Genomic DNA, 27717 nt, shown 5'->3' with positions numbered 1-27717 from the left:
TTCAATTTGTTTGGCTGCTGCTTCTGTTCATTAAATGGTTAAAAGTGCATTGGCAACTGTGGCTCTCCTTCCCCACTAGCGAGGGCATTACAGTACCTTAGTTACGTCATTTATTTTACTTTTTTTTATGTCATCTGGGCAGCGGTATATCAGAAGCTCGCTCGTAACCCAGAATTTGGCAAGTAAAAAGAACAACCGATCAAGCGACAGCTTGTAACTCAAAACTGCAAAGTTGGGTAGTTGGTCCTAAAGTATTACTGCAGCTATGACTGAGGTAATGTAATCATTTTTTTCATTGCAGCTCTCGTGAGTCTGGGACGGCAGTGAAGGGTGGATCGCTATCTACTCAGTTCCCTCAGAGAAGCAACGGGAAGGAGCTAAAGATGTTGGTGCAGCCCGAGACCCAGCACAGAGCTCGATATCTAACTGAGGGCAGCCGCGGTTCCGTCAAAGACCGCGCACAGCAGGGATTTCCTACGATCAAGGTTGGACAAAGGAGGCCACTAGCTCCTTATTGGCATTGGAATGGTCACCATACACAGTAAACATCCCACTAACACCAAGTCCAACACACGTGTTCCTTGGTAAACTTTGTGATGACTCCACATAATTTATAAAGGATGTCATTTGGACCCTTATAGTTATAAATACAAGCAGGAATGTGAGTTAACTCTACATGTAGTTGTCCCATGTAGCCTGCAGAAAGGCCTTCAGATGAAGGTGCCTCTATAGTTGTGTAGAAAAGAACTACAGTGAACCCCCATTTATCACAGTTGATACGATCCAGACCCACTCGTGATAGGTTAAAATCTGGGATAGAGACCATTATTTAGTTTTATCCCTCCCATGCACTTTAAACACATTTAAACTTCTTAAAACACAATTTTTAAAAAGTATTCATTAGTTCGTATTCTCATTCTAGCTGTTGATAATTGGGAGATTATTGTCCAACATCAATGGAGGAAACACTTTTGCTCACAGTTTTCATAAATAAAAGGCGGTGTGCTTCCTTCTAGTTTACCACTCCCAGTTGAATTTTACTCTAAAACTGACACATAAAACAAAAGGGAATTAAACATTTAAATACCAAAATCTTAAATCTCGAAAATGCTAACATTATGCGAAATGCCATAGACAGGCTAAGGGAAATGAGCATAAATGTTACAGTAATTATAAAGCTTGAAAAATTGCTACTGTAACACAGCGCAGCAACGCATACAAACAGAGCATACATATGTCTTTGCTCTGTGGGAACAGCGAACATTAAAACAGCAAAAATTTTAAGTAGTGTTCTTCTAGTATCTCTTCTAGTAGACATCAGTGGTGTCCAGCGTGTAGTGGCACAACATGGTACTACACTGAAGGCGTTTTTAAAAGAAAGAAATTCCAAATCTGTGACGTAGCGGGGCCGTGAACGATGAACTGCCATATAGCGGGTGTATACTGTATATAAAAGTACAGAAATTGAATGACAGTGATCTTTCATGCTCTATTGAGGTTCCCCTTGAGAACAAGTAATTAATCCAGGTGCCCTGTTTTGTTTTCTAATCACATCTTTGCTTTTTCTTCCCAGTTGGAGGGTGTCAACGAGCCCGTTGTGCTGCAGGTGTTCGTAGCAAATGATGCAGGCAGAGTGAAGCCTCACGGTTTCTACCAGGCATGCCGAGTGACCGGTCGCAACACCACGGCCTGTACGGAAGTGGAAATTGAGGGCACCACCGTTATCGAGATCGCTCTGGAGCCCAGCAATGACATGACACTTGCGTAGGATTTATTTATTTATTTATTGTATCTATTATGAGGCTGTTTTTTCCTATATAACAGAAAGTAATGATTCCTCTGGGTTGTATTTGTAAAGGGTGGACTGTGTAGGAATTCTGAAGCTTCGCAACGCCGATGTAGAGGCACGTATTGGTGTGGCGGGATCCAAAAAGAAGAGCACCCGGGCTCGGCTGGCCTTTAGAGTCAACATCCCCCAGACAGACGGATCTGTCCTCACCTTACAAGTCCCTTCATCGCCCATTCTCTGCAGTGAGTAGGAAAGCAGGTTCACCGTAAACCATCTGTGTTTAGCTTCAGGAGCACTTTTGCATTTTGAATTGTATCAAATATACACTGTTGGTAGGTCACTTTTGTAATGTTGTTCCCTGTGATAAATACAAGCTCAAAGATATGAATCCTTACCTTCTACTCCCATCCTCCAGCCCAGCCAGCGGGAGTACCAGAGATCCTGAAGAAGAGTCTCCACTGCTGCTCAGTAAGAGGAGGAGAGGAAGTCTTTATAATCGGAAAGAACTTCCTCAAAGGAACCAAAGTTATTTTTCAGGAGAATATAGCAGGTGTATATTGTCACTATCCAGATTTTTGCATGTAAATTTCTGCCCAATGGAAGAGGGAAATAATCTTTTTAATGTTTGTAGATGATAATTCGTGGCAAGCTGAGGCCAATATTGACATGGACCTTTTCCATCAGGTAAATGAAAATGAAGGGCTTGCAGCATGGATCATGATTTAAATGTGAATACAATTGTGACTGCTTTTTGGATCTCTAATTTCCGCAGAACCATTTGATTGTGACAGTTCCTCCCTTCCACAACCAGTCAATAACTTCCCCAGTTTCTGTGGGAATTTTTGTGATGACCAATGCTGGTAAATCACACGAAGCCCAACCTTTCACCTATACTCCAGAATCAGGTAGTCAGAACCAAGTCACTTGTTTTCCATGACTTTTTTTTATAGCTCTGTTAACCACTGAGATTATTCATTAATGGATTTCCATGAATACGACATTGTCATAGAATCATGTATCTATTGCTATATTTAAAGTCTTGTTTGTGTTTAGAAACTTTTCATCATCATTAGCATTGGGTATCACATCATTGTCACAGGGAAGGATCTATATTACGAATTATTTATTTCCAGAAACATAACGCTATCATTTCCCCCCCAAACCTATGCTCAGCTGATAATGCAGATATCCATGCAGTAAAAACCGAGGAAGCTTCCTTCAAGACATGTATATTTGATCAGATCCAATCTGTGTCTTCTGACCAAACTGACTGCTCTGGTCAGTCTGTCAAAAGGCAAGAGGACACACCGATGGAAGTGTCAAGCAATCCGCAGCCCACAAATGTGTTCAAGGTGAGGTTCGATATATAGTGCAAGGAAGACGGAGCAATCATTTTTGCTGATCCATGTTTTTTAATCCATTCCATAGCAATCCCCTAGCCCGATTGTCTCAGTGCAGCAGACACTTGAGCTCAGCTCCAGCCCTCATTCAGGTGGGGAGTCCTTTCAGAGCTCAATGCCCCTGCAACCTGAGGATGTGGAGCTACCCCAGGCCCCTCCTGTCTTTCCTAGCCTAGAGTCTCTCAACTCAATACAAAAGCAAGACATTTCCCCAACAGCGTCCTTCCCCATGTCTGGAGATCCAACAATCCCCCCGGTGACACCAGAAGTCCCTCAGCAGTTCCTTAGAGACCCTCAGGAAAATCTGCCCCCTGAAAGTTCGAACAACAGTAATGCGGTCGTGGTTGTAGCCATGCCCCAAATAGCAGCACCCTCACAGCCCCAGCAGTCACAGGTTCCCTTGTTTGCCCAGGAAGGTGTAGCCCAGCTGGAGAGGGCAGTAAGGGAGCTCCAGGCGGGAGGTAACACAGCACTCCAGCAGGTTATAGAGGCAGCTGTAGCCCAGCAGCAGCAGCAGCAGCAGCTAAATTCTGTGCTTTACAGCCCAGCTTCCTCTGCAGACTCCCTTCAACAGCATGTCCAGGAGAACATGAACAGCCTTAGGTTGGGAGCCACAGATAATTCACTGTCACCACAGCAGCAGCTGCAGATACATCAACAGCAGCAGCAGCAACAGCAGCAGATCCAACAATTTCAACAACAGCAACAAATGCAACAGCAGCAAATCCTTGGTAACCTTCAACAGCAACATCATCATCTCCAGCAGCAACAGCAGCAAGTCCTTGGAAACATGCAGCTACAACAACAACTTATACTACAGCCACAAGACCAACAGCAACTGCAGCAGCAACAAATCCTAGAAAACATTCAACAACAACAGTTGCAACAGAATCAACAAGTCATAAACAACATCCAGCTTCAGGATCAACAACAAAATCAAATGCTGAGCAATTTGCAACAGCATCAGCTACAACAGCAACAAAACCAAGCGTTAAGCAACCTACAGCAACAACAGTTGCAGGAACAGCAAGTTTTGGAGAACCTGCAACAGCAGCTTCAGGCGGAGTTGCTCCAGCCTCAGATCCATTCCAATGCCCAAGTGCAGCAGCCGGTCTCCCTCCTTCAGCAACCTGGTGAGATGCTTACCATCCAAACCAGCTTCCCAACACAGCCCCCATCCCATACGTCCCCCCCACAGCAGCTTTTCCAGTCCCCCAGGCCTATTGCTGAGACCCAGAGTTCCCAACAGCAGGTTGATGCCGCCCTGCTCCAGAACACACTGACAGTCCTGACAAGCAGCGGCCTCAACCCAGAGCAACAGTCCGCCGGGTCGGCCCTGTACCTCTCGCCGAGCCCTCAGTCTCAACAGCAGCAGCAGTTGACGTTCATCTCCAGCATGGAGACGTCCGCCAGCCAGCCCCAGCTGTTTCATAACCAGCCTCAAGCTCAGCTTTCGCAAATGCAGCAGCAGAGCACCCCCATGGAGCAACAGCAATCACCGCACCAAAATCAACAACAGTCACCGCAACTTTCCCTTGGCCAACAGAGCTCCTTGTTCCAAAGCATACCCAACCACTCGCAGCCTAATCCAGTCCCCCAGAATCAGCTCTCCCAACAACAGCAGACAGGTCTGCTCCTCTGCACCGCAGATCTGAATCCCCAGACTATCCTTTTCAGCACCCAGACCCAAGGCTCTTCCCCAATGGGCAGCATCACAGTGGGACTTTCCCAACCAGAAACAGCCGAGCCAATGTCCTTCCAGGATCAGAGCTCCTTGGGTAACAACTCGACATCCACTCAGAACCAACAGCAGAGCATTTTCCAGGAACAGCAGCCCATGCAAGTGGGCACAAGTTCTTCGAGTGTCACTGACAGTCAACCTGTGGAGCTGTTCCTGCCCCAGGCGTCCCTGTCCAGCCTCCAGAGTACTCTCAGCTCACAGGAGCTAAGCAGTCAGACTGCAGCCCCTGGTACGACCATCTTTGTGGTCCAGGGGGCTGTGGGAGTGGTGGACAGCCCTGGCCAGCAGCCCCCAGAGCAGCTTTTCCAGACAAATGATGGTGAAAATGTGACCCAACGAGGACCGGCCAACCTGTTCGTGTTTGGCATCCAGAATGGTAAGTTGGTCTTAATTGTCTATCCATTTTCCACACCCCTATTCCTGTTCACAGCAAGGGGTTTTACAGATAATCCCAGTCGACTGACTACAAATTGGACAAATCAGGATTACGAGTGGGACTTAATCTTGAGCCAGACTCACAAAAGTTAGCTATTTGAAACTATCAACTACCAACAAGCCGGATCTGGGTTTGCTTCAGGGTAGAGGGGTTCCGAATGGGGGTGCTATGGAAGGTCACGTGTCACAAGAATACACATGCACTTAGCACCATACTTTGTGCAGTTTTTTTTTTTTGTTTTTTTTAAGGCCTTCTTTGTAATCTTACAAAAATAGTCATAAATTAAAAGAATAAAATCATGCAGTGGGCAAAAAGAAAGTAGATTTTTGTGATAAATTGTAGTCTTAAGAGAATAAGCTCAGACAAAAGTAGAAGCGTACTTGAGAAAAAAGTCACTGTATAAATTCTAATTCAACACAATAGTGCACATTTTCCATTGGAAAAATAAGACGATTCTTTTAAGATGACTTTTTTTCTCCCAAAAAAAAAAATCTATGCTTTGGGTCTTCGACTTACCGTGCCTCTGATATACAAACTTTTGAGGTTGATTCATTTAAGGTTATGGCCTTTTTCAATAGTTACCATTTGTATATTTTTCTCCAATATACTGACAAAAACATTTGGGATTTGGTTTGAGGGAGCTGGAACAGATAAATGGCATTTCAAGTAATTTCTGATTTGATACACAGGTAAATTGAGTTATGAGCTTGGTCAGTGAACAAATGAAACTCAAAAGGCACGGTACCTGTATCCTCCTCCCAGACACTCCGCGGCTGCTCAACTCTTCCGGCACAACCCTTCCGGTTCAGAACCAGGCCCAGAACCCGGGTCACATGCAGCCCCTCATGGAGCAGCCCATGACCCAAGCGGCGTCCTCCATGCACGGCAACCTACAGAGCAGCCTGCAGGCACAGATACAGTCCAGCATGGAGAGTGCCATGCACACTAGCCTTCAGAATGCCCTGCAGGCCAACAGCCAGGTGACCCTGCAGCCCACTTTACAGGCCACCATTGACACAAGCCTCCCAACTCCCATGCAGACCAACCTCCAGATACAGAGCAGCTTACAGAATACATTGCAGGGCTCCATATCGGCAGCGTCCGACATGGGCAAAATCGAGGACCTACTTGAAAGTCTACAGAAGCAGTGACGTGCGTTTGTGTGGACCACATGGAGAGAAGGTAGTCATATGCACCGAAAGTCGGCAAGACTTGCCGGTCGGTGCATGGTGTTTTGTGCCAATGCCCCAAAATTTTAAAATAAGTATATTTAAGAAGTAAATATCCCCTCCCCTTTCACCTTCAAAAAAAAAAAAAAAGACGATCTTATGTAACTCACTTTTATTAACTATTTATCATAAATTATAGCCTTTGTATATCCATTGTCCTTGAAATGATGCTCTGCCTTTTGTTATTACCCCTCTTGCAGGATCAGAGAGGCCTGTAATAACTGCTTTAGTAAAAATGCAGTGTTTAGTTTTCAAGAGTGTTTTAATATTGCGGGCCTACAAGGGGGGGGGGGCAAACCCACCTGGTTTTTGGATGGAAAAACTGGAAGGAAGAATGTCACAACTGCGGAACTTCATGAGCGGTGAGCAGGCAAAAGTTGCTATAAGTTAGCCATGGATTAAAACATCCGATAGTAAACAAAAGTTGGGCGGAATCTCATTTTCGGTGTGTGAGAGTGTGGGGGTGGGGGTGGGGGTTGGAGAAGCTCTCAATTTTGAGGTGAGGTGATGCTTAAGGAGCGTCTCGTTTGCTTTTTCTAATCACTCAAGTCTCCTCTAACAGGAAATGCTCTTATGTACATTTGAAGGGAAGGCACTTTGAAGATGGATATCCACAAATTATTGCAGTGAACGCCCGTTTATTGTGGGGTATATGGTCCAGAGCCATTCGCGAAAATCCACAATCTAGAGAAAAACCGTATTGAAAAATAATAGAATTTTTAAAACGCATAACACACTTATTAAAACACTCACTCTCACTCTTGCTTCAAGCTCTTTGTTTGCCACTCCCAGTTGAAGTTCACTGTAAAAGTGACACATTTAACCAAAATGTTCAACCAAACCATAGAATTTCATTTAACGAGAATCTGTTAGCTTAATGCTAACATTCAGCAGGGCATGGACTGGCTATAGGAAATTAGAATGGATGTTAAGATCATTATAAAGCTTCAAACAACTGCCATTTTAAAACACTTGAAGCAGTAACACATACAGAGCATAGAAACACCAAAACCACATCATTTTGTCTTAACAAATGTCCGCTGTCTTAATGCTAACGTGATACGAAGGTTGAAGGAAATTTGCATAGATGTTACAATAATTATAAACCGTCAAACAAGTGCTACATTAATGCACACAGAGCAGGAGCACGTACAAACAGAGCACACAATAATCCTCTGCTCTGTGGGAATAACGACTATTACGATGTGGTACTACACGAAAGGCACTCAACTGTAAATGCTGACTTCCCTGAATACTGTTAAAACATAACGTTTGCAGGAATTGCGATTTAGCGGGGTTCACTGTAATAGTCCAGTGTTACGGAGCACATTAGTTTTCATGGTTCCAAGTTAAACACTCCTGAATGAGATAGAACCCGGTTGCATACTGTGACTTTTCTCGATGTTTCCATGCGTGCAGGCCTCCAAACAACGAATGAAGATTGAACTTTTTTTGTTGTTGTCTTTTTGACTCGATGTGGATATAAACTTTACACTCGTGAGTGTTGTGTGGTTTTATAGACATTTTATCTCAAGCACTTTATAACCTCTTCTGTGTAACCAGCTAATCCATCCATCCATCCATCCATCCACATGCGGAAACATAAACATCCATCAAGGCATAAAAGTGGAGGGGGGGGGGAATGTTTTTGTAGGATAAGAACATAGCAGAGCATCTTCTCAGTAGTTTTGACCTCCAGACCAACTTAGTATTGAAAGATTCAAAAGTGAATCCCAATTTGTACTGTATGAGGGAGTATGAGGGCCACACTGCAAAGACAACAATTTTAGAATTAAGTTGCAATTTTACGAGAATAAAATCTCAATATTAACCCCCCAAAAAGTCTGAATGTTTGAAAAGCAAGTTTTAGTGTTCTAAGAATAGTCATAAAATTGCAAGAAGAAATCGTTATGTAACTCCTTTTAGTATTGGCTAAAATAGGACTATATATAGGACTTTATTCTCGCACAATTCTAAATGAATTAGCAATATTCAACCTTTAACCTGTAACAGTCTTGACGTCATTCTTAAAAAATAAATAAATTCTTGGAAAAAAACTTTTTCTACACAAGTGTATATATTTAAAAAAAATTCTTATTAATCCTATTCTGTTAGCATCACACCTTTTTTCTCACAAATTACATCTTTTTATCTACAGATAATACCTTCCTAAAGCCCCCCTCCAAAAAAACAACAACATTTTATTGGATTAATAATAGAACAACAACAAACATTCTCACATTACCTGTTTCTGATAAAATTACTTTTTCCTCAAAATTGACCCGAAAAGATATCTACATTTATTGTAGTAACAGTGATTTTATTGAAGAAAAACAAAAAGGAATTCAAATTTTTTTTTCCCCTTGAAAAATACCTATACTGAAAATCTGTGCATATAAATAAAAAATCCAAGAAAAAAAAAATTCTCAATTTAATCTGGTAACATTACAACTTCTTTCTCACAGTTTTCTTTTCTCCCAAAAATCCCCTTAAAAAGATCCAATTTCTTCATCGTAACAATACAGAATTTTTGTAAAATTACAATATAATTCAGTATTACATACACAAAATTCTGCTTTATTCTGGTAGCATGACTTGATCCTTGTAAAATTACAAGATCACTCTCACTATTGTCTTTCTTATTGGAAAAATAATGTATTTCGCTGAAAAGAAACCAACTTTATCGTAGTTACGGCACAATTTTATTCTCATTAAATTACAAAAATCTCAGAATATAACTGCAGATATTATGACTTTAATCTTGTAAAATAAACTTTTTTCCCTCACAATATTTTACTTTATTTTCCTCAAAATACTCCCAAAATCTCAAGAAAACAAATCCAGCTTTACCATAGTAACAGACATATTTTATTCTCGTCAAATCTTTTCTCAAAATGTAAAACTTTTATTATCAAACATTGTAAATTTCCCCCACCCCGTTTTTTTTTTTTTTTTTTTTTTAACTCTCCATTCCCCCATCCTCTTCTCCCCGTGTGGCCCTAATACTGCTCCGTTGTCCAGCCCGGCATGTACATATACATACATATATATATTGGCCATTGCTGCGCAGTTGTTGTCCTTTTAATATTTTTTTTTTCACAGTTCTGAATAGGCTGTTTCCTATTGTTTTTTTGTTTGTTTTTTTTTGTACACATGCGTAACACTTTAATGAAATGAAGAATTGTCATCATGTTACTCTTTTTGTTCGTACTATTTGACCTTGTGTTTGTCCGCGCTCTAAAGAGTAGGCGGGTACCATGTAACGTTGGCACCTTCCTGACTTTTGTGAACAGTAACTGCGAAGACTGAGGCGTCCATTTTGGCTCTGTGGTGCAATGTTCGGGCACTATAACAATCAGTAATAATATTTATTGCCATCTGGTGGTTGCTTTGAACTAGTGGTCAAACCAAAGCTCCTGTCGTGAAATTGTCTCGTATTGTTTTTAAAAACAAAACAAACAAAAAAGGCCCCTGTCCTTGTGTTTACTCATTTCTACTTGCAGCTCTTACATGTACAGTCCAGAGAGAGGTGTGTTAAAGGTACTTTTAAGAACATTCACGCCAATTTGATCATTAACAAAAGAAATCTCAACATCACACTGCTGTACGTACATAAGCATATCTCCAACAAGAAAAACAACAGTGTCTCGCTCATTTGTTTACATTTTTCATCGTTACTCTAGTCCCATCGCTGTTTGTGATCCATTTTAAAATAAATTATCTTTTTTAACCTTTTGTATCCATGTATCAAAGTGTAAAGTATTTTTGTAACTTCAAAAACAAACAAACAAACAAAAGGTGTTGTTTGATTAGTATCCGTGCTGGTATGTTGTCCGAAAGCTAGCGCAGGTGTGTTTTTGCTCAAAAGAAGTCCAGATAACCAGTTTTTTCCCCCCGCTTGATCTTGAATACAAGGGGGTCCTCGGTTTATGATGAAGTTATGGTCATACGGCGGTGACCTAACAGGAATTTGTACCTAATATGTAATTTATCACGAACCTACAGTAATAAATTCATAATTATAGGAAAACATTTTTAAAACAATTCAATTAAAAAAGACAGCATTTCAACTATCGTAACATTGTTTCTCTCCTCAACTGGTTACAACTTTTAGAACGTAAAACCTTGTTTTCCAGATGTTTTACTTACTACAGGGGGTCTTCGATTTACGATGTTCCTACTGTGGCAACCTAACTGATCAATTTGTACATACATTGGATAGCAAACACAGTTGTAAAGTCAGATTAAATATTTCTATGAGAAACACTTGTAGGCCATAAATATAAATCAACTGTTAATGGAGGATTACTCGTATTTTTGAGGACCGTATTCTTGTCAAATTACAGCTTTAATTCATATTTTTTTAAGTAAATGGTATAGTCTCGCTGAAGTACAATACAGTGGAACCCCGCTATTCGTGGGGAATAGTGACGGAGCTTGTTCGTGAATAGAACAAAATGTGTGAATTAACTCACCCTTATAATTGCCATGAAAAATGTAATGTTTGGAAAAAACTGAAAACGGAAAGAAGCGACAAGCAGAGCTTTCCACGAATAGGTAAATTTGCGAATGCCGAACCGCAACTGTGCGGGTGTCCGAGCTATACAGGTGCATCTCGATAAATTAGAATACTGTAGGAGAGTTCATTGTATTTCAGCATTGCGGTTCCAAAAGTGAAACTCAGAAATTATACAGATTAATTCAACACAAGAAATGATTTTTCGAAAGGCCAATTCCAACCATATTTGCATATTCAAACCTTTTTGACTGTTTCTTAGTTAACATGGTAAAATGCGGGTTTTCATTAGCTGTAAGCTAAAATGATCAAAATAATAACAAAATCATAGTAGTTTACCGTGTAGTGAATCTGTGTTTTTGAATTGAACTCCAGAAATACGTTTTCTGATTTATTGAGATGCACCTGTACACTGACTTTCTCGTGTCAATTTTGACTTAGTACCTATGCTAACTTACGAAAGTCATGATTACAGTAAATAATTGTATTAAAACACTTATTGGCCAACAATATATAACAAATGAAAACTTGTAAGGTGGCAACTGAGCATTTCTTCTTGTGCAGTGTGCCGTCCGTAACCTGGAAATGTACGTCGTAAACCTGGGACCCCGTCTAATAGCCCAATGCCGCATGTGCTATGTGGTCTGATGGCGCCCCCACCCCCCACCCCCCAGATCCCCCATCCTCGGTCATGCATCTCAAAAGTGGCACTTTTTATTTTGGGACTCATCTAGAAACTGTAGGCCAGGTTAGCGCACACTTGTCAGTGGCGCTTCCAAGCATTCCATTCCTCTTGACTATAGGGGGAGCTAAAGAGCACATTTGAGTTGAGTATGCCTCTTAAAGCCATACTAGAAGAAGAAGGCAAATGGGCTTCGGTTCCATGAATGTAATTGTTTTACCTCATGCTGTGTGCACATCAGACCAATTTGCAGAGAACGTTTTACGGCTATCGTGTACGTCCGTTTAAAAAAAAAAAAAAAAAAATGTTTTGTATTATTTTTTAAACTTCATTTTCGGTCCTGGAAAAGAAGCCTCTCGGCTGCAGCGTGGGGGGAAATGAAAGCACACAAACCTTTGACACACACTTGTCCTTCACCTGTGTAAATGAATAGCCGTGTGTATTTAAAAGTGAATGAGACTGCAGGGGTATGTTGAATTTCAATGGTGGCGCTTTCAACAGAACTTTGTGTGCCTTGACAAAAACAAAAACAAAAACAAATCTCTGCTGTTTACGGTCTTTACTGTCCTTTCCCCCCTTATCTCCTGCAATTTATTTAATTTTTTTTTAAATACAGCCCACACTGGTTATTTTTTAGTGCTAATATTTTTTTTAAACAACCATTGCATGATATTCTACCTGTTTTTGGATGCCTCATGAGATTGAATTGAGGTTTAAAAAAGGGACAAAATAATGATTGTTTCCTTACAAGTGATTTTGTGTTGTGCTTCTCCGCATTTGCTCTATTGTTGCTGTGAAACGCATAAAAAAAAAAGTCACTGTTCATTGGGAATAGCGTGAGCCGTATGTCATGTTGTACTCAAAAGGAGTTTGCCCTCAGTTTGCTTTCTCACACTCTTCCACTGTCGCGCGCGTTTGTTTGCGTGTAGTATATATTTAGACCTTTAGGGATAATGGTCAAGCCCCCACCCTCCTGTGTGTTATCATTCGTCTGAATTATTATAATTATGTACTTTGCCTTGGTCTGGACATTTGTATACTCTTCAGTTTGTATCTGTAATCCTGCTGCTACATTAAATTAATAAAAATGAATAAGTCTGGGCTCCTATGTTGTTGTACTTCATGCGTTGAATTGTTTGAAAGGTGATTGGAAAAAAAAAAAAAGGTATGTAAAATTAACATTTTGGTATTCTTTAAATTACTGACAACATAACTAAAGTACAAATCATATGCCGAATAGCATAATTAAGTCATTTTTAACTACCTGTCACTATCAATACAAATTGTTTTGCTTGCTCAACAAATGATTTTCTGTCATCCAAGTCATGTTAACCTGCAAATAAATATTGACTCAAGGCAACTCGAGTTGAATTTGCAGATTTTTCTTGTTTTCTAAAAACTTTCAAAACAAAACAAATATTGTCATTGTGAGCATTTATTTGCAGAAAATGAAAAATAGTCAATATACTCAAAGGTCCAGTGTTCTTTTGGTCTAAACTTCTTGCAGCACTATATAATGTATATTACACTTTAAAAAGGAGCATTAGGGCCACATGCAAAAAACAAAAATACAACTATATATCTATTATCCACAAAATTGTAAGGATTAGTCTGCAAATTACAAAATGTCAAAAATATTGCTTTATCATAACTTCATTTAAGTACAACTTTAAAAGCAAATGACACTTTTTTTTTTTTTTTTTTTTTTTAAACATTACCACCCTCTGCATTGTATTACAAAATGCATGTTTATGAAAAAACTAAATATAATAAAAATGAACCCTAATAGTCCTTTTATACACATGCAAACCATTTTGTCACCAAATGAAATAAGAATTCACAGTTTACCGAGTGTCCTCATTCTTCGTCGTAACCGCTGCCTGAGGCTGCACATCAAGTCCCGCGCGTTAAAAGCCGCGTAACCCTCCGCGTTGGTCTTGAGAGCGATGACTGCGACCGTTAAGGCCACCACGGCGCTCAGACCCCAAATGCGATACCTGGCTCCCGTGTCGGGCTCCACAAAGTCAAAGGAGAGCGACGGCGACGGCGCCGACGTGACCTCGGCAGCGGCGGGTCCAACGGGACCGTGAGCACGGCGCTAACCTCGGCCGGGTTGGGACGAGCTTGGAATGATTCAGGAATGAAGCCCGCCACCGGAGTCACCAGGAGAGCGTTCTGGTCACAGGAAAAGTCAAATGTATAGAGAATACCGTACGTATTGTCCTATCTGTGCACATGGGTGTGCTTTTAAGAGGCGTGGCACGTGAACCTCGATCTCGCCAGCGTCGGCTGCACCTTAGCGATAACGGGTGGCAATGTGCAGATGACGTGAACGTCACCGGGAAGTAGACCGATCTCCTCGTGAGCCTCCCTCAAGGCGGTGTGCACCTCATCTTTGTCACTGGGGTCTCGCTTGCCGCCGGGGAAACACACCTCGCCCGCACTGGTCCTCAGCTGCACGCGCACAAAAATAAGAGTCACACATTAGTGCGGACCGCAAATAATCAAGCGGGTTCCTTGGTTTACGATGTGGAGTTCTTCTCCTACCAGCGTTTGTTCGCAAAGCGGAATATGCCGTAGTCTCTCACAAACCTGAAGTCAAGGCCATAAATATTGAGACACGGACGGGACCCAATTGTCATCTTTTGGCTTCTCAACACCACCACAATGGATATGAAACGACAAGATGTGCTTCAACTTGAGAGCGTTTATGTCCAACTCGTCGACGCTGTTCGAATTACAACAGTTTGTAGATACGCCGCCCCCTTTTTAAGGGACTAAAGGTAATGGGACAAATGAATAATCATAAATCAAGCGTGAACCTTTTAACACTCGGTTGCAAATCCTTTGCAGTCAAATACAGCCTGAAGTCTGACACGTCCAGAGATCGCCAGATGCTGGATTTCATCCGTGGCGATCCTCTGCCAGGCCGCTAGCGCAATGGTCTTCAGTTCCTGCTTGTTCTTGGGGAACGTTCCCTTCAGTTTTGTCTTCAGCAAGTGAAACGCACGCTCATTCGGATTCAGGTCAGGGGATTGGCTCTGGCATTGTGTAACATCCCACTTTGCCTCCAAAAAAACTTGGGGTCATTGTCCGTCTACGCTGTGAAAGGCCTTCCAGTGAGTTCCGAAGTATTTGCCTGAAGATGAGCAGGTATTATTGCTTCACCGCCATCTGGTTTTAGGATCACGAGCAGTTCCTTCCCTTCTCCATACGCGCTTCCCATTACTCTGTGGTACAAGTTGATCTTTGTCTCATCTGTCCGTGGGCTGTTGTTCCTCCACAACTGTAACGGCTTTTTTTTTTTTTTTTTTTTTTTTTTTTTTTAAGATGTACGACAAACTCTAATCTGACCTTCCTGTTTTTTTTTTAAGTGTGGTACGGTGATAAAACACTGTAGTTGTATTTTATTTGAAAACGTTCCAAAAATATTGGTGTTTTTTTTTTTTTTTTTTTTTGGTTCAGAGTGTGAGCACCGAGCACTTTCGGTTTTACCTGTGCCGAGCGCCGGGTCATGAGCGTGTGCATCTTGCCGCTCCTCGCAAACAGAGCGACCAACACGGAGGCTCGAGGCAGCTGCTCGGCCTCGTCCGGTGTGTTCGCTTGACTTCTGCCGTCGTGGCCTTCGAACGCCGCCATCGTCTCCTCTTCGACGCTCATGCCAGCAGGTGGACCAAAAGTCACGACGGCCAACGAACTACTATTCGCCACAGTCAACTTGTCCGTTCGTTTTGAGCGACGTCATTACTACTCGAGTTAATTCATTTCGAGTTGTCAACGAAGCAAACATTTGTGCAGTGCTACAATGCTAAACGTCGGGGTCAACGGTGAAGGTGAAGGTGATGAACGGAGCGTCGAATGACAAGCGGTGTGACCGACGAGCGGTCCCCACAGCGCCACCTAAGATTGGAGGACCGTTGGGACTGTACTGCACTTGTAATTGTTAACATTAGACAACTCCAAGTCTACCCGTTTCCTATAATAATAATTGAGAAACTTATTCTGGCAAAGGGGTTTGTCACATTTCGTATTTTGTTTCATGTATTCATGATCCTTTATGTAGGCCTATTACAAGTCAGAAACCTATTGAAAGTCTGTTTCTGTTTGTGGAAATAATGGGAAGAGTTCAAGTATTCAAAAAACGGGTCAATGGGGCAGAAACCTTTCGTACTCTTACTAGGTTTGGGTTTTTTTTTTTTTTTTTTTACAGCCGGAAACTAGTAAGTAGTAAGTCTCACAGGTACGTGCACACACTCGGTGGTGCGCAAGCACCTGCCCTTTTCTCCTGAACCCAAAAAGTTCCTTTTTTGCTGCAGCTCTTTATTTTTCGTCATTCATCAATATTTAAAAGCAAATTACCCTCTCCACAGTGTTTTGAAATGTAACGAGCATTTATTGGAGCCCTTGGGAGAATTGTACATATGCTCCCACCTGTCATTTGAACAGCGGTTTGTTGACTTTTTATATCCATTCCTTTGTTAATAGTCGTGTTATTGACTGGTAACAAAGAAATACCCGGAAGCTGTTTGCATTCGGAATCAGTCCCGGCCCTGGCGGAGCTGATGTGGCGCGCCGCAGGAATCCAAAAGTCAGCTTTGTGAAGGTTAGTAGTGTGGGAATTGCCGGGTTTCTGACAGGATTCCTTTTTTTTAAACCGAAACAAACAGGCTTCAATATTTTACAGGCGTCTACATAGATTGTATTATTATTATTTTTTTTTTATTAAACTAGTGTCATTATAACGCCCCCTGCTGGGAAAGGGTCTCGCGTGCAGCATAAAGAACACACGATTGTTTTGTGCTTTCAACTGAATTGTATTGCAGCTCCTTGGTGACGACGATGAAAAGGACATTTACAATACGTCGACTGTTAAGTCAGTCCCCTTGGCATTATGTGGGACTATACAAGTACACAATGACCAAATACAGAGCAACAGTATACGTGCGAACCAAAAGGCTACGTTCCACTCGCTGAAAAGCCAGAGTCAGCAAAAGAGTGACATCGTCTTTCCTTACAATAAGATGCATCTAAATGTACACGTAAAGCCTGCAACATCAATAAATAAATAAACCAGACAACCAAAATAGCCATTATTCAATGTAGGAAATGTTATTTGCACATTTTGCGGACTCTTGTGTATCAAAATAAAGGAGAGAGAAGGAAGGAGGGACACCGCAGCCGGTCCCAGACGTCGTCGCGGCGTCACACTTTGTACTTCTCCTTGGCTTCGTCGTTCAGGACGCAGATGTGCTGCGGAAGCCGAGAAACGTTAGCCGCTCGTGCGAAAGCGCCAGCGAGTACACGGGCGTTCTCGGAAGAGCCGCGAGGTCATGCTGCCGGCTCTCCGCGTGAAAGCGCCGCTACTTTCGCAGGGTCGAGAATTTTGTGAAAGAGGCACCGATTACAAAGGCTCTGTGTGAAACTGTACTTTGTGTAGCACCTCTGTGTGAAAGACGTGGTACTTTTCCCAGGAACTCTGCGGTAACTTTCTAACTAGGCTGTCATTTTGCAGGATTTCTTTGCGAAAGCGGAAGAACTACGCCTGCTACTTCTCTTGTGTTGAAAGATATCCATTTTCCAGGATCTCTGTACAAAAGTGGTGAACATTTTGCAGGATCTTTGTGTGGAAAAAGGAGGCAATTTCGAAAGATCTGCGTGTGAAAGCGGCGGAAAAATGGCGGGATGTCTGTGCGAAAAAGATGGCGATTTTGCAGGACGTCTGGCAAACGAGCGACGTTTCTGCGGCGGGGATTTTGTGTGAAAGAGGCAGTCAGTCATTTTGCTTGCCATTCATGTGAAATGTACCACAAGTTGACCAAAAAACTGACATCGATCTTAAAAGAAGTCTTTAGTGGTAATGCGAAGAGACTCACCTCTCAGGTTCCAATAGTGAATGTATGTTTTACAAGTGCAGACTTACACTGAGATCTCTGAAGTACTCGTTGTAGTCCAAAGCGTAACCCACCAGGAAGGCGTCGGGAACCTCAAATCCAATATCTGCAGTATAAAAACACGTTAGCATTGTTAGCATTCGACAGCACAGGCACGGAAGCAAAGCTTGGAGTACAGCGGCACAGCGTGTGAAGAAGTTCGAATGAGTTTCAAGTCTGTCGCTCGAGTAAAAGACCCCCCAAAAAAAAACAAAATATATATATTTTATATTGCGGGTGCGTCTCGAAGGCAGAGGTGGCAATAAGTCGTTGCTTTGCAAGTCGCAAGTCCCAAACTTTGAGTTTACAGTCATTTTACCAACAAAATAAAAAGATATTTTCACACACACGACGCACATACACACTGAATAGATTTGAAAATCCATTTGTATTTGTACAAGTGCATTAAACCTTTAAGAAAACTAGGGGGCCGATCAAAATGCGTGCCCCTTCAAAAGCGATCGTCAAGGGCGGGCTTAGTTGATTGCCCCTTCAAAAGCAATCGACAGTAGGTTTTCACGTATTCTATGAAAATGCTAAGCTATGACTCACTTTATTTCTGAAGTGACATGACAGACCTCCCGCGAATAAGAATTTGCACCCCGTCGTGCTACAATTACTAATCGATCATTCTACTGACATTTCTATTGGAATAATCAAGGATAAGGATAAAATATATATTTTGCTTGGTTAAAGAGCAATCGTGAAAACACAAGAGAAAAGGAGACGTTCCCTTAATAATGAACGACCAATTGAGATGATCAACAGTATTTGTCTTAAATTAATATGGTGCATATAGCAGGAAACCATTTTGTTTTGTCCCCCAACATTGAAACAAATATCGATCTTGTCATAAAGGTACAATTTGATCCAACTGCGGTATCTCGGTCGGATCGCGAGGGGGCGATATGTAAGAATAGGACATCAAAAAGAGCAAGAAAAGAAAGAAGCATGCAGTTTGACGTTGACTAGATACTCGCTGTGTGCAGATCAATTGGTCAAAAAAGTAGGACAGCACAGTAGCGATTCTCGAGAACAGCACATTGACTAAAGCAGACTAACGCAGAGGAAGCGGGCGGGCGGTCTGCCGTGTAACCATTTGCGTCATCGCGCACAACGCTAGCTGGCAACGCTAACGAAAACGAGCACACGGTGATGTCAGCCCGCCATTTCCACAACGCAATGTGGATTTTTGTTTTTTTGCAATAATTAACGTCCTTATTGGTAGGTTGAACGTCGCCGTTTTCTGTGTATGTTAACAGTGGTTCTCTGGACGTCTACCTTATTTATTTCGTGGAATTGATTGTCCTTTTTTTCTTTGAATGAAAGCGTCACTTCCTCTTGCTCAATTCCTCAGCCGGAGCGTACCCGACGCGGTGTGAACTGTTGAACGTTCATGAGAAATAACGAGGCAAACGCGTGGCCAAGCCCACTTCATGTATAGTCGTTCAGATCTTAACATTATGTTGACTCTGATCGCGTAAAGCAGCGAGTTGCACAAAACGCTTGTAAATAGAGAACGCGACAAAGAGTTCGATATTCACTGCTCGGTCAAAGTAGCAAGTCTTTTTAAGTCAACGGGTTCAAGTCCGAGTTAAGTCGCGACTCACTGCTGCTCGAGTCCAAGTCTTTGGACTCGACTCGGCAATCTGTTCAAAGTTGTCCTCGAGTCCAACATCTGCTGGAAGGTATCCGCTTAAGTGTGGCGACTGGGATGCAATCGGCATTAATAAAGGACCACAGCCTCCTAGCACTGCTGGCGACCGTCCTTAGGAGACGACGTTGAGCTTATCGAAGCTAAAAACACGACGTAACAACGTGTGGCGAACAAGTGCGTTGCATCGTGACGCAAGACGGACGTACTGTACGTGCCGGTCGATGTACTCACAATCTGGTCTATACCCAGAACTCCTGGGTGTCCTCTTCACCAGGAGGCTGCAAACACCAAGTAGGTGGGTGAGCACGACAAATGACACGGAATACAAAATACCGTGAAACACTATAACGTAACGGTCATTACAAATGGGCATATAAGTGCAAACACGGTATTATATGTTATGCTGATGTTTTCAGAAACAATGTTAAAGTGTGTAGCGTCCAACTTCAACGCAGTGTCTCATTTCTGCCGCAGGCGCTTGAATCGGTTCACACGGCTAAAATTAGCTCACGCGCCACAACGCTACCGTGTTTCGGGGTCGAAGGCTATCGCACAAACCAAACCTGTGGAGATTTGTAGTGACCGTGCTCACATTTTAAAGGGGACAAATAAAAGCGCAATTGCGTTCCCCCCGCTATACTCCAGTTCATCTTTCACGCCCCTGCTATGTCGCAGGTTTTTAAGCGATTTGTTTTGGGGGTTTTTACAGTGCACCGGTCAGACTGACTTTAGATTTGCGCGCCGTCACTTTGAGAATGTTTGTGTACTCCGTTTGTATGTGTCGCTGCTCCGTGTGTGTTAAAAAAGCAGTCGTTTAAAAGTTTACAATTACGGTCACGTCTACGGCATTTGGCGTATGTTACGTTAGCGGAATTTTCTCCAAAGGAAATGACATGCGTTTTGGGGCTCACCGTCTCAGCCTACTCCATTATTTTGTGCGCTTTCAAAATGATTTCGCTTTCCCGCATATGAACGCGGTGGCTGTGTGCGTGTCCAGGAAGAAAATGCTATTTTTACACCCATCACAGGTAGCTGCCCTACAAAGCCTTAAACACACTTGCTGGTGCGAAGTGCGTTTACACGCACACACTCTGTTGAGCGTAGATTAACTCTTAAGATGCTCCTCGCTGAAAGCAAGCGCGTCCATTAGCCGCTCGCGGTCTCACCTCACCACTTTCACCATCTTGGGCCCGCTTTCACCGAGCAGCGAGAGCAGCGTCCGCATCGTCCTTCCCGTCTCCACCATGTCCTTTTGGATGCGATCGGGCGACACCACAACAGATTATCCTCGTCGTCTTCCGCCGGTACACGCGCGGCGGTAATCGGGATAAATCGAGGCATCCGATTTAGCAAAAGCACGCCAAGTCCAATGTCTCTAAACTCCGCCAATCGTGACGCCCAAGGTGAGATTGTATATTAGCGGGAACTTACGCGCCTTTCCCAAAGAAATGGAAAAGCATTGACAAGACGGCAGAGCCTTTTTCAATAATTCAAGCGCCATCATTTCAAAATGTCAAAATGCATATTCGGGACGACCGTGTCGATACACCGAAATGTTGACGAGCGGATGCAAAGAATCGGCAAACCCCCTTCATAAGACACCCGGGAATGCCGACGCCTGGAGGAGGCGAGTCATAATAATAGCATTTTGATGGACTGTAAAAAGCACGAAAAAACACGACACCGCTAGAGGTCATGACTACAAATACATCCCGTTTTGTACTGTCCGTTGCTATATTGCTTTACAATCAAATGCAAACGAGGCCCTCCATTTGAAGAGTTAATCCTAACTCGTTTGAAAATCCTTCTTCAAGGAGGCGACAGACGGGTGACGACGAAAAGGCTCGAGGCCGATAATCGCCAACGTTAAACGTGTTCTCCTTTTCCGATCACGAACGCGAACCCCGTTCCGCGTCGTTCGAGCGAGAAGAGTAGCTTACCTCGACGATCAAAACGTGCTGGAGAGAGAAAGAAATGGTTATTGAGAGCGACGACTGAAGAGCTCGGCGATAATTCGGGCGGAGGGGACAGACCTTGTCGGAGAGGCCGCACAGCTCGTCGCCTCCGGTGACTTTGACGTCGTCGGTGGATTTGTCGTTCTAGGGGTCGGCGAGAGGTTACGCCGTCATACGGTGCACTTCATCGTTATCGCCGCAACACAAGTTCACGAGTAGACTTGCCGGTGCCCCGAGTTACGAGTTGTTCAAGTTACAGGGTGTCACTCGATCCATTTTGCGAGCAAATACGCGTTGCGGCGTTTTCCCTTTTAGATATGGAGGTCGAGAAATTGGAATGCGGTGTAGAATCGATGTCAGGAGTTCAATTACAAAAGTAAAAGTCATGATTTTTTTAATTTGGATGAAAAGCCAAAATTCACCATGGAATTCCAGAAGACACACAAAATGATTTTGAATCTCGAAATGAAGTCGCAATTTGGTCGGTTGAAAAGGTTTCCACACCCCCGACCGAGTGCCTCAATAATGATTCCTTTTCCCTGTCCGAATTTCACGACGGACCGCCGAGCGAGCGTGTAAGACGCGTCGGACTTTCTTTCTACTTTGAAGTCGCGTCCATAAGGCTCTCACACGGTAGCTCTTCACTCGGATGAAATCCACCGTCAGCGGGACCGATTTATCGCTGTTCTGGTTCAGCGTCTTGATGTAGTCCAGCAGGTCTGCGAAGAATTTGTAGCCGCCCTTCAGCACGCAAAGGGCGACGATATGGTGGCCCCCCATGTCGCGCACGATGTCGCGGGCCAAGCGCTCCGTCCTGCGGCACCAGCAAAATATTCAGGGACCCACAATGCAGTGCGGACTAAAGGTCATCCGTGTACAATTGCAAACAAACGTCTTTCACCGATACAGAATCTTGCGATTGATCTTTCCCCACCCGGCAAGATCGCAAGATTTTGAAGCGATCCTTCGAAACGCCGTCGAACAGTAGGTCGGCAAGTCCGAAGTTAGAGTTGCGCGCCTTCGATGTAGTACCGCATTGTGCCCCAACATGCCAGGCGGAATCAAATGAAGGCTAACGAATGCCACCGTCTCCAGTAACATTTTGCTGCTCCAACAAACGAGAGACAATTTATGCCTGGGAATATCTTCTCGTATGCAGTTTGCATTCTGCGTGAGTCGACGTAGTGTTAAAGTGTCGGAAGGTTTACTATGCTTATTCTTGTTAGCCCGTCTATGGCATTTCGCATTGTATAGTAGCATTAGGTTTCATTGAATATTTTTGTGTTGAAATAACTAAGACTGAATTGTTGCATGTCAGTTTACCGGTAAACTAAGTGGGAGTGAGAAACAAAACGTAAGACGCAAGCACGCGTTGCCTCTTATTTGGACAACTGTCAGCGAGAGAGTCTTCTCCGCAGTGATGTGATACAATTATCTCCCTACGCAGAGTTCGTGAGAACAGGTGCCAACGAATCCTTTTAAAAGCGTGTTTTAATAAGTTTACACGTTTCGACCAATTGCAAAGCATCTGCGGGCACTCGATCTATATTCGAATATGGTCTCGCTCTATCGGGATGGATCTCGAAGGTATCCCTGTGATAAACGGGGATTCTGCGCATAGAATAATTGCTGAAGAGTACAGTGGGTACGGAACGTTTTCAGGCCCCTTCAACTTTTCACGCTTTGCTAGATTGCAGCCATTTGCTACAATCATTTCAGTTCATTTTTTTCCCCTCATTAATGTACACGCAAGCACCCCATATGGACAGGAGAAAAACAGTCGTTGACATTTTTGCTGATTTACTCAAAAAGAAAAACTGGAATATCACACAGCCGTAAGTATTCAGACCCTTTGCTGTGACACTCCTATATTTGTCCATTTCGTCTGCTCATCCTTGAGATGGTTCTACACCTTCATTGGAGTCCAGCTGTGTTTGATTACACTGATTGGACTTGATGAGGAAAGCCACACCCCTGTCTCTATAAAACCTCACAGCTCACAGTGCATGTCAGAGCCAATGAGAATCGTGAGGTCAAAGGAACTGCCGGAAGAGCTCAGAGACAGAATTGTGGCAAGGCGCAGATCTGGCCAAGGTAAGAAAAAAAAATTCTGCTGCACTTAAGGTTCCCGAAAAGCAAAGTGGCCTCCATAATCCTGAAATGGAAGACGTTTGGGACGACCAAAACCCTTCCTAGAGCAAACTGAGCAATTGGGGGAGAAGAGCCTCGGTGAGGGAGGTCAAGAAGAACCCAAAGATCGCTGTGGCTGAGCTCCAGAGATGCAGTCGGGAGATGGGAGAAAGTTCTAGAAAGTCAACCGTCACTGCAGCCCTCCGCCAGTCGGGGCTTCGTGGCAGCGTGGAGTTTGCTAAAAAAAAAAACACCTGAAGGACTCCAAGACGGTGAGAAATAAGATTCTCTGGTCCGACGACACCAAGATCGAACTTTTTGGCCTTAATTCTAAGCGGCGTGTGTGGAGAAAACCGGGCACTGCTCATCACCTGTCCAACAGTGAAGCACGGCGGCGGCAGCGTCGTGCTGTGGGGGCAGGACGACCGGTTGCGATCGAAGGTAAGATGAACGCGGCCAAGTACGGGGACATCCTGGACGAAAACCTTCTCCAGAGTGCCGAGAACGTCGGACCGCGCCGAAGGTTCGCCTTAAAAAAAGACAACGACCCGAAGCACACAGCTAAAGCACCGAAGGAGTGGCTTCGGGACAACTCGGTGACTGTTCTTGAATGGCCCGGCCGGAGCCCTGACTTAAACCCAATTGAGCATCTCCGGAGAGACCTGAAAACGACCTGACCGAACCGGAGAGGATCTGCAAGGAGGAACGGCAGAGGATCCTCAAATAAATGTATGTCGGCTCAGTCCCGAGAAGACTCGCGGCCGCATTAGCTCGAAAGGGGGCTTCTACTAAATACTGAGCCGAGGGTCTGAATACTTACGACCGTGTGATATTTGGGTTTTTCTTTTTGAATAAATCTGCAACTATTTCAACAAGTCCGTTTTTTTTCTGTCAACATGGGGTCCCGCGTGTTCACGCAGGAGGGAAAAAAAGGAACTTAAATGATTGTAACAAATGGCTGCAATATAGCAAAGAGTGAACACTTTAAGAGGGTCTGAAATCTTTCCATACGCACTGTGTTGGCATGCCAGCGCAACAGGTGGCGCTGTGACTTTTACCTGTACGAAGATTGTAGCCGACAACACGCCGTTGACATGTCGAGCTGTTGGGAAAACTCAAAAACGATTCTGGTCATGATTCTTTGGCATATGAATACCGAATTTGGACCGGAGACGTACGCGGCAAGCACATCTGCCTCACGGTCCGTTCTGGGTTCGAACCCGGGGTCGGTCCTTAGCGTGCGGAATTAGCACGTTCTCCCTTGCGCTTGCGCGCGTTTGTTCCGACTTCCGCCCACAAAAACGCGCGCAAAGATTTGAAATCGTCCGTAAGCGTGAATGTGACGCATTGCCGATATTTGGCCGGCGAGCGCGACGAGCTCACGGGCTCGGACGGATTTCAACCCCCCACGTGGACACGAAGGCGCCTGAAACGTTTTAGTGGTGGTCTAAAATGAAAAGCATCCCCGCGTGCCTTCCTGCCCTCGTCCAAACCCGCTCCGCAATCAACCCGCGGCGACGTCCGTCCGTCCGCGGTGTCGCTCACCTGTCCATGATGAGTCCATGAGGAATGATCACCCTGTCCAAATCCTTCTCGTAATGTCTGGGCACGCAGAAAAGGTCCAGGTCGTAGCCTTTCTCGTCATCGGCGATCTGAACGCGGGAGGGAAGGGAGACGCTTGGGCAAACGGCGCCAGTCCGCCCCAGCGATCACCCCGCCCGTCGGCCGCGTGTCCCGTAACGCACCGGCTGCGTCCGATTTAGTTACGTGGACAGCGGCGATTGCGTTTGGGCCAGTCCTCTGCCAGACGGGCGGATTTTAGATTCGCTTCTTCCGGGAAATGAATGAATAAAGCTGACGGCGATTTCCTCGGCGCGCTCCGACTGTTCCGGTCGAACGGCACGGCAGCTCTGTTCATCGGCCTCGCGGTTGCCCAAAACGCACATTTGAACTCTGCGGTTGTGACGCAGCGCAAAGGCAAACCGCGGGTCACTTGTACGGTTTTGCACGTCGTCAGTCCGAGTTCATCCTTTTTGAACTCTGCGCGTTCCTCACATTACGACTTTTCTTAATGTGCTGACTGCGATTCTTATTTGCGTCTACATTTACAAGTACTTGTAGTTTACGTGGATTTGCCATACAATTTCCAGAGCGGATTGCTAAATTCTGCCTAGCAACAAGTGGCGCACCAATTGTGTTGCTAATCAATTGCTGGGCCTGTTTAGATTTGTATTTGTCGGATTATTTCACATTGTAATCACGAATGTTACGTTGTGTGTTATCTGAGCAAAAACAAGAAAAGAAAAAGAAAAAAGATAGGGATGAGCAAAAAGGTTGGGAGACCTCAAAGAAAAGCACAGTCGTTATGATTGAGTGTTATTCGTGTTTTGAATGATTTAAAATCTCAATTGCGATAAATGGTTCGTTTTGTATTCTCTGAGCAATCGGGGGAAACCTCTAAATAATTGGTTTGTTTTTTTAATGAAAAGACCTTAAGGGTCCGCGTGCTTCTCAACCACCTGTTTAGCCCCCCCGAGCACGCGCCAATAATAACAACGAACACGACGTTTATCGCACAGAAATTCGACGCCGCTGACAACAATGGCGCGGAGGGGACGTGTCGTCGCGTGGCGGCCTCACCTGCAGCAATGACGACGACATGGCGTCGGCGTCGGCGTCGTCGGCTGCTGTTGTTGTCGCTGCTTCTGCTGCTGCTGCTGCTGCTCACTGAGTTTCCTTCCCCGGTTCGTCTCACACAAGCAGCACGACACGAGTCATGTTGTGCGTTCGGCGTGGACGCCTCCTTCGCCGTTAGTCGGGATGATGACGAAGGCCGGAATACGCCGGCGGCGCATTTAAGCCTCTTACGTCAGCACGCGCTTTTCCTGCCCTAATGACAATGAAGTCATGGAGACGGAGACGACGCGAGGGCCGCTCCCGGTCCCGGTCCTTCCCGGTACCGGCAGAAGTGCGGGAGCGAGCGACAGGCTGGAAATGACGCAGTTGAAAGGCGCCGTCGTCATTGGGCTTTTATTCTGTTCACTTGGAAGCTTTTTCGACCCAAACGCGACGCACGACTCGAAAGAAATCTGACGAAAACATTAACATAGTGTTCGTGACAAATTGGGGGGGGGGGGGACTGAAATACGATGAATTTCCGAAAGCGGAAGATGTGAGCAAACAGCACACGAGCGCAACGTTGGAGAAAATGGCCTCTTCTTTTTTTTTAACGTTATTTGACACATTGAACAAAATATACACATGCAGGTGCATCGACTTCCAAGCGTTTGTGATACGAGCTGTCTCTCGTCGGATTTCTCTTTAAGATGCGTACATGCGCGCATTTGAAATACAAGTGCGCTTCAGGCCCCACCGCTAGAGGGCGAAAGCGAACTCGGCAACAGGCCTCCATCGATTCACATCGGCTTCCTTGCAGTGGCGGAACACCGCATCAGTCGGTGACCATCTGTACCCGGGTACTTACTGCCTTGCCCGCGCCCGCCGCAGCGCCGAGGCCTCGTATTCCGGGTCGCGCTTCAACTTTCACGAGCGTCGCCGTGAAAGTCGGCTGTTTGTCGGGCTGCGAATAGCGCGCGCGACTCCGTTCGCGCATCATTTACACCGGCGGTTCTCAAACGTTTTACATCAAGTACCACCTTGAAAAAAGGTTTGAATTAAATATAGGAAAATAAAAACATGTACTCAAGTGGTTCAATTCAAATGCACTTCAGTTAGAAACCGCACCCATTGAAGTGCTTGGAAACAAATAGTTCTTCAATACAAATGCATTGAACTTGAAAGTTACAGTACAACCGAACGGTACCGTACCACTAGAGGGAGTCCACGTACCACCGGCGGTACCCCGAGATCTCAACAGTTGACTTTCCACCGAGTTCCCGTTGGTGTGACCTGGGCCTGACCTGAAAACGACTCAAGTACGGCTCGTTTCATTCGAGAATGGATTTCAGAGCCCGCCGGTCGCCAGCTGAGGCCGCGCGCCTGACAGTTAGACTTCCAAGAACCCGACATGCACAAATACTACCCAGAGAAACTAAATCCTCGATTGCACGTCGGTGAATCTAAAAAGAATTTCCGTTGAGAAATTGCACCCAAAACAGCGTCAGTGTACACAAACCTTGTAGCACCAGTACACAAGAATGTACTCTGGACGTGTGTTTGCTTTTTTTTTGTTTTTTTGTACGCGGGGCAGCGGAGCGAGGGTCCGAGTCCCGGCTCCGGCCTCACGGATAGA

General features: G+C 44.4%; 2 protein-coding genes across 9 annotated transcripts in view; one reads left to right on the top strand and one right to left on the bottom strand.

Moving 5' to 3' along the window:
* LOC133402621 (nuclear factor of activated T-cells 5-like) overlaps positions 1-8096 on the top strand; it is a 35880-nt gene extending 27784 nt beyond the window's left edge. For 3 of the 4 annotated variants that reach the window (XM_061676567.1, XM_061676569.1, XM_061676568.1), the window contains 9 exons: positions 302-485; positions 1574-1764; positions 1859-2031; positions 2205-2339; positions 2421-2473; positions 2562-2694; positions 2963-3141; positions 3218-5306; positions 6129-8096. In XM_061676567.1, coding sequence (XP_061532551.1) covers positions 302-485; positions 1574-1764; positions 1859-2031; positions 2205-2339; positions 2421-2473; positions 2562-2694; positions 2963-3141; positions 3218-5306; positions 6129-6517 — 3526 coding nt within the window. In that variant the 3' untranslated portion in view covers positions 6518-8096. Of the gene's footprint in view, positions 1-301; positions 486-1573; positions 1765-1858; positions 2032-2204; positions 2340-2420; positions 2474-2561; positions 2695-2962; positions 3142-3217; positions 5307-6055 lie in introns of all 4 variants that reach the window. The other variant, XM_061676570.1, reaches the window with a different exon arrangement.
* Positions 8097-13687: 5591 nt separating this feature from the next.
* LOC133402622 (hypoxanthine-guanine phosphoribosyltransferase-like) lies at positions 13688-26209 on the bottom strand. Of its 5 annotated transcripts, XM_061676572.1 has the most exons (10): positions 26106-26209; positions 25011-25117; positions 21966-22149; positions 21414-21479; positions 21321-21338; positions 20547-20629; positions 19612-19658; positions 17714-17790; positions 14089-14247; positions 13688-13968 (listed from the first exon to the last, which is right to left on the bottom strand). In XM_061676572.1, the coding sequence occupies exons 1-10, from the start codon at positions 26124-26126 to the stop codon at positions 13771-13773; spliced, it is 960 nt and encodes a 319-aa protein (XP_061532556.1). In that variant the 5' UTR covers positions 26127-26209; the 3' UTR covers positions 13688-13770. The 5 variants fall into 5 exon arrangements, with proteins under 5 accessions (XP_061532556.1, XP_061532555.1, XP_061532557.1 ...); XM_061676571.1 differs by having other exon boundaries at positions 21321-21479; XM_061676573.1 differs by having other exon boundaries at positions 21321-21479; positions 25011-25747; positions 26106-26196.
* Positions 26210-27717: the final 1508 nt, after the last annotated feature.

The sequence above is a fragment of the Phycodurus eques genome, chromosome 5, assembly GCF_024500275.1.
Source record: "Phycodurus eques isolate BA_2022a chromosome 5, UOR_Pequ_1.1, whole genome shotgun sequence".
NCBI classification, from domain to species: domain Eukaryota; kingdom Metazoa; phylum Chordata; class Actinopteri; order Syngnathiformes; family Syngnathidae; genus Phycodurus; species Phycodurus eques.
This window is presented reverse-complemented; position numbering and strand designations above follow the sequence as displayed.

Bases quoted from the DNA above. Each gene is read 5' to 3' on its own strand.
- LOC133402622 (XM_061676571.1), bottom strand. From the start codon at position 26,126: ATGTCGTCGTCATTGCTGCAG. The intron at 25,118-26,105 runs GTGAGGCCGCCA...TCCCGCGTTCAG, and splicing joins TGTCGTCGTCATTGCTGCAG to ATCGCCGATGACGAGAAAGG. The intron at 20,630-21,320 runs GTAAGCTACTCT...CGCATCCAAAAG, and splicing joins AGCACGTTTTGATCGTCGAG to GACATGGTGGAGACGGGAAG.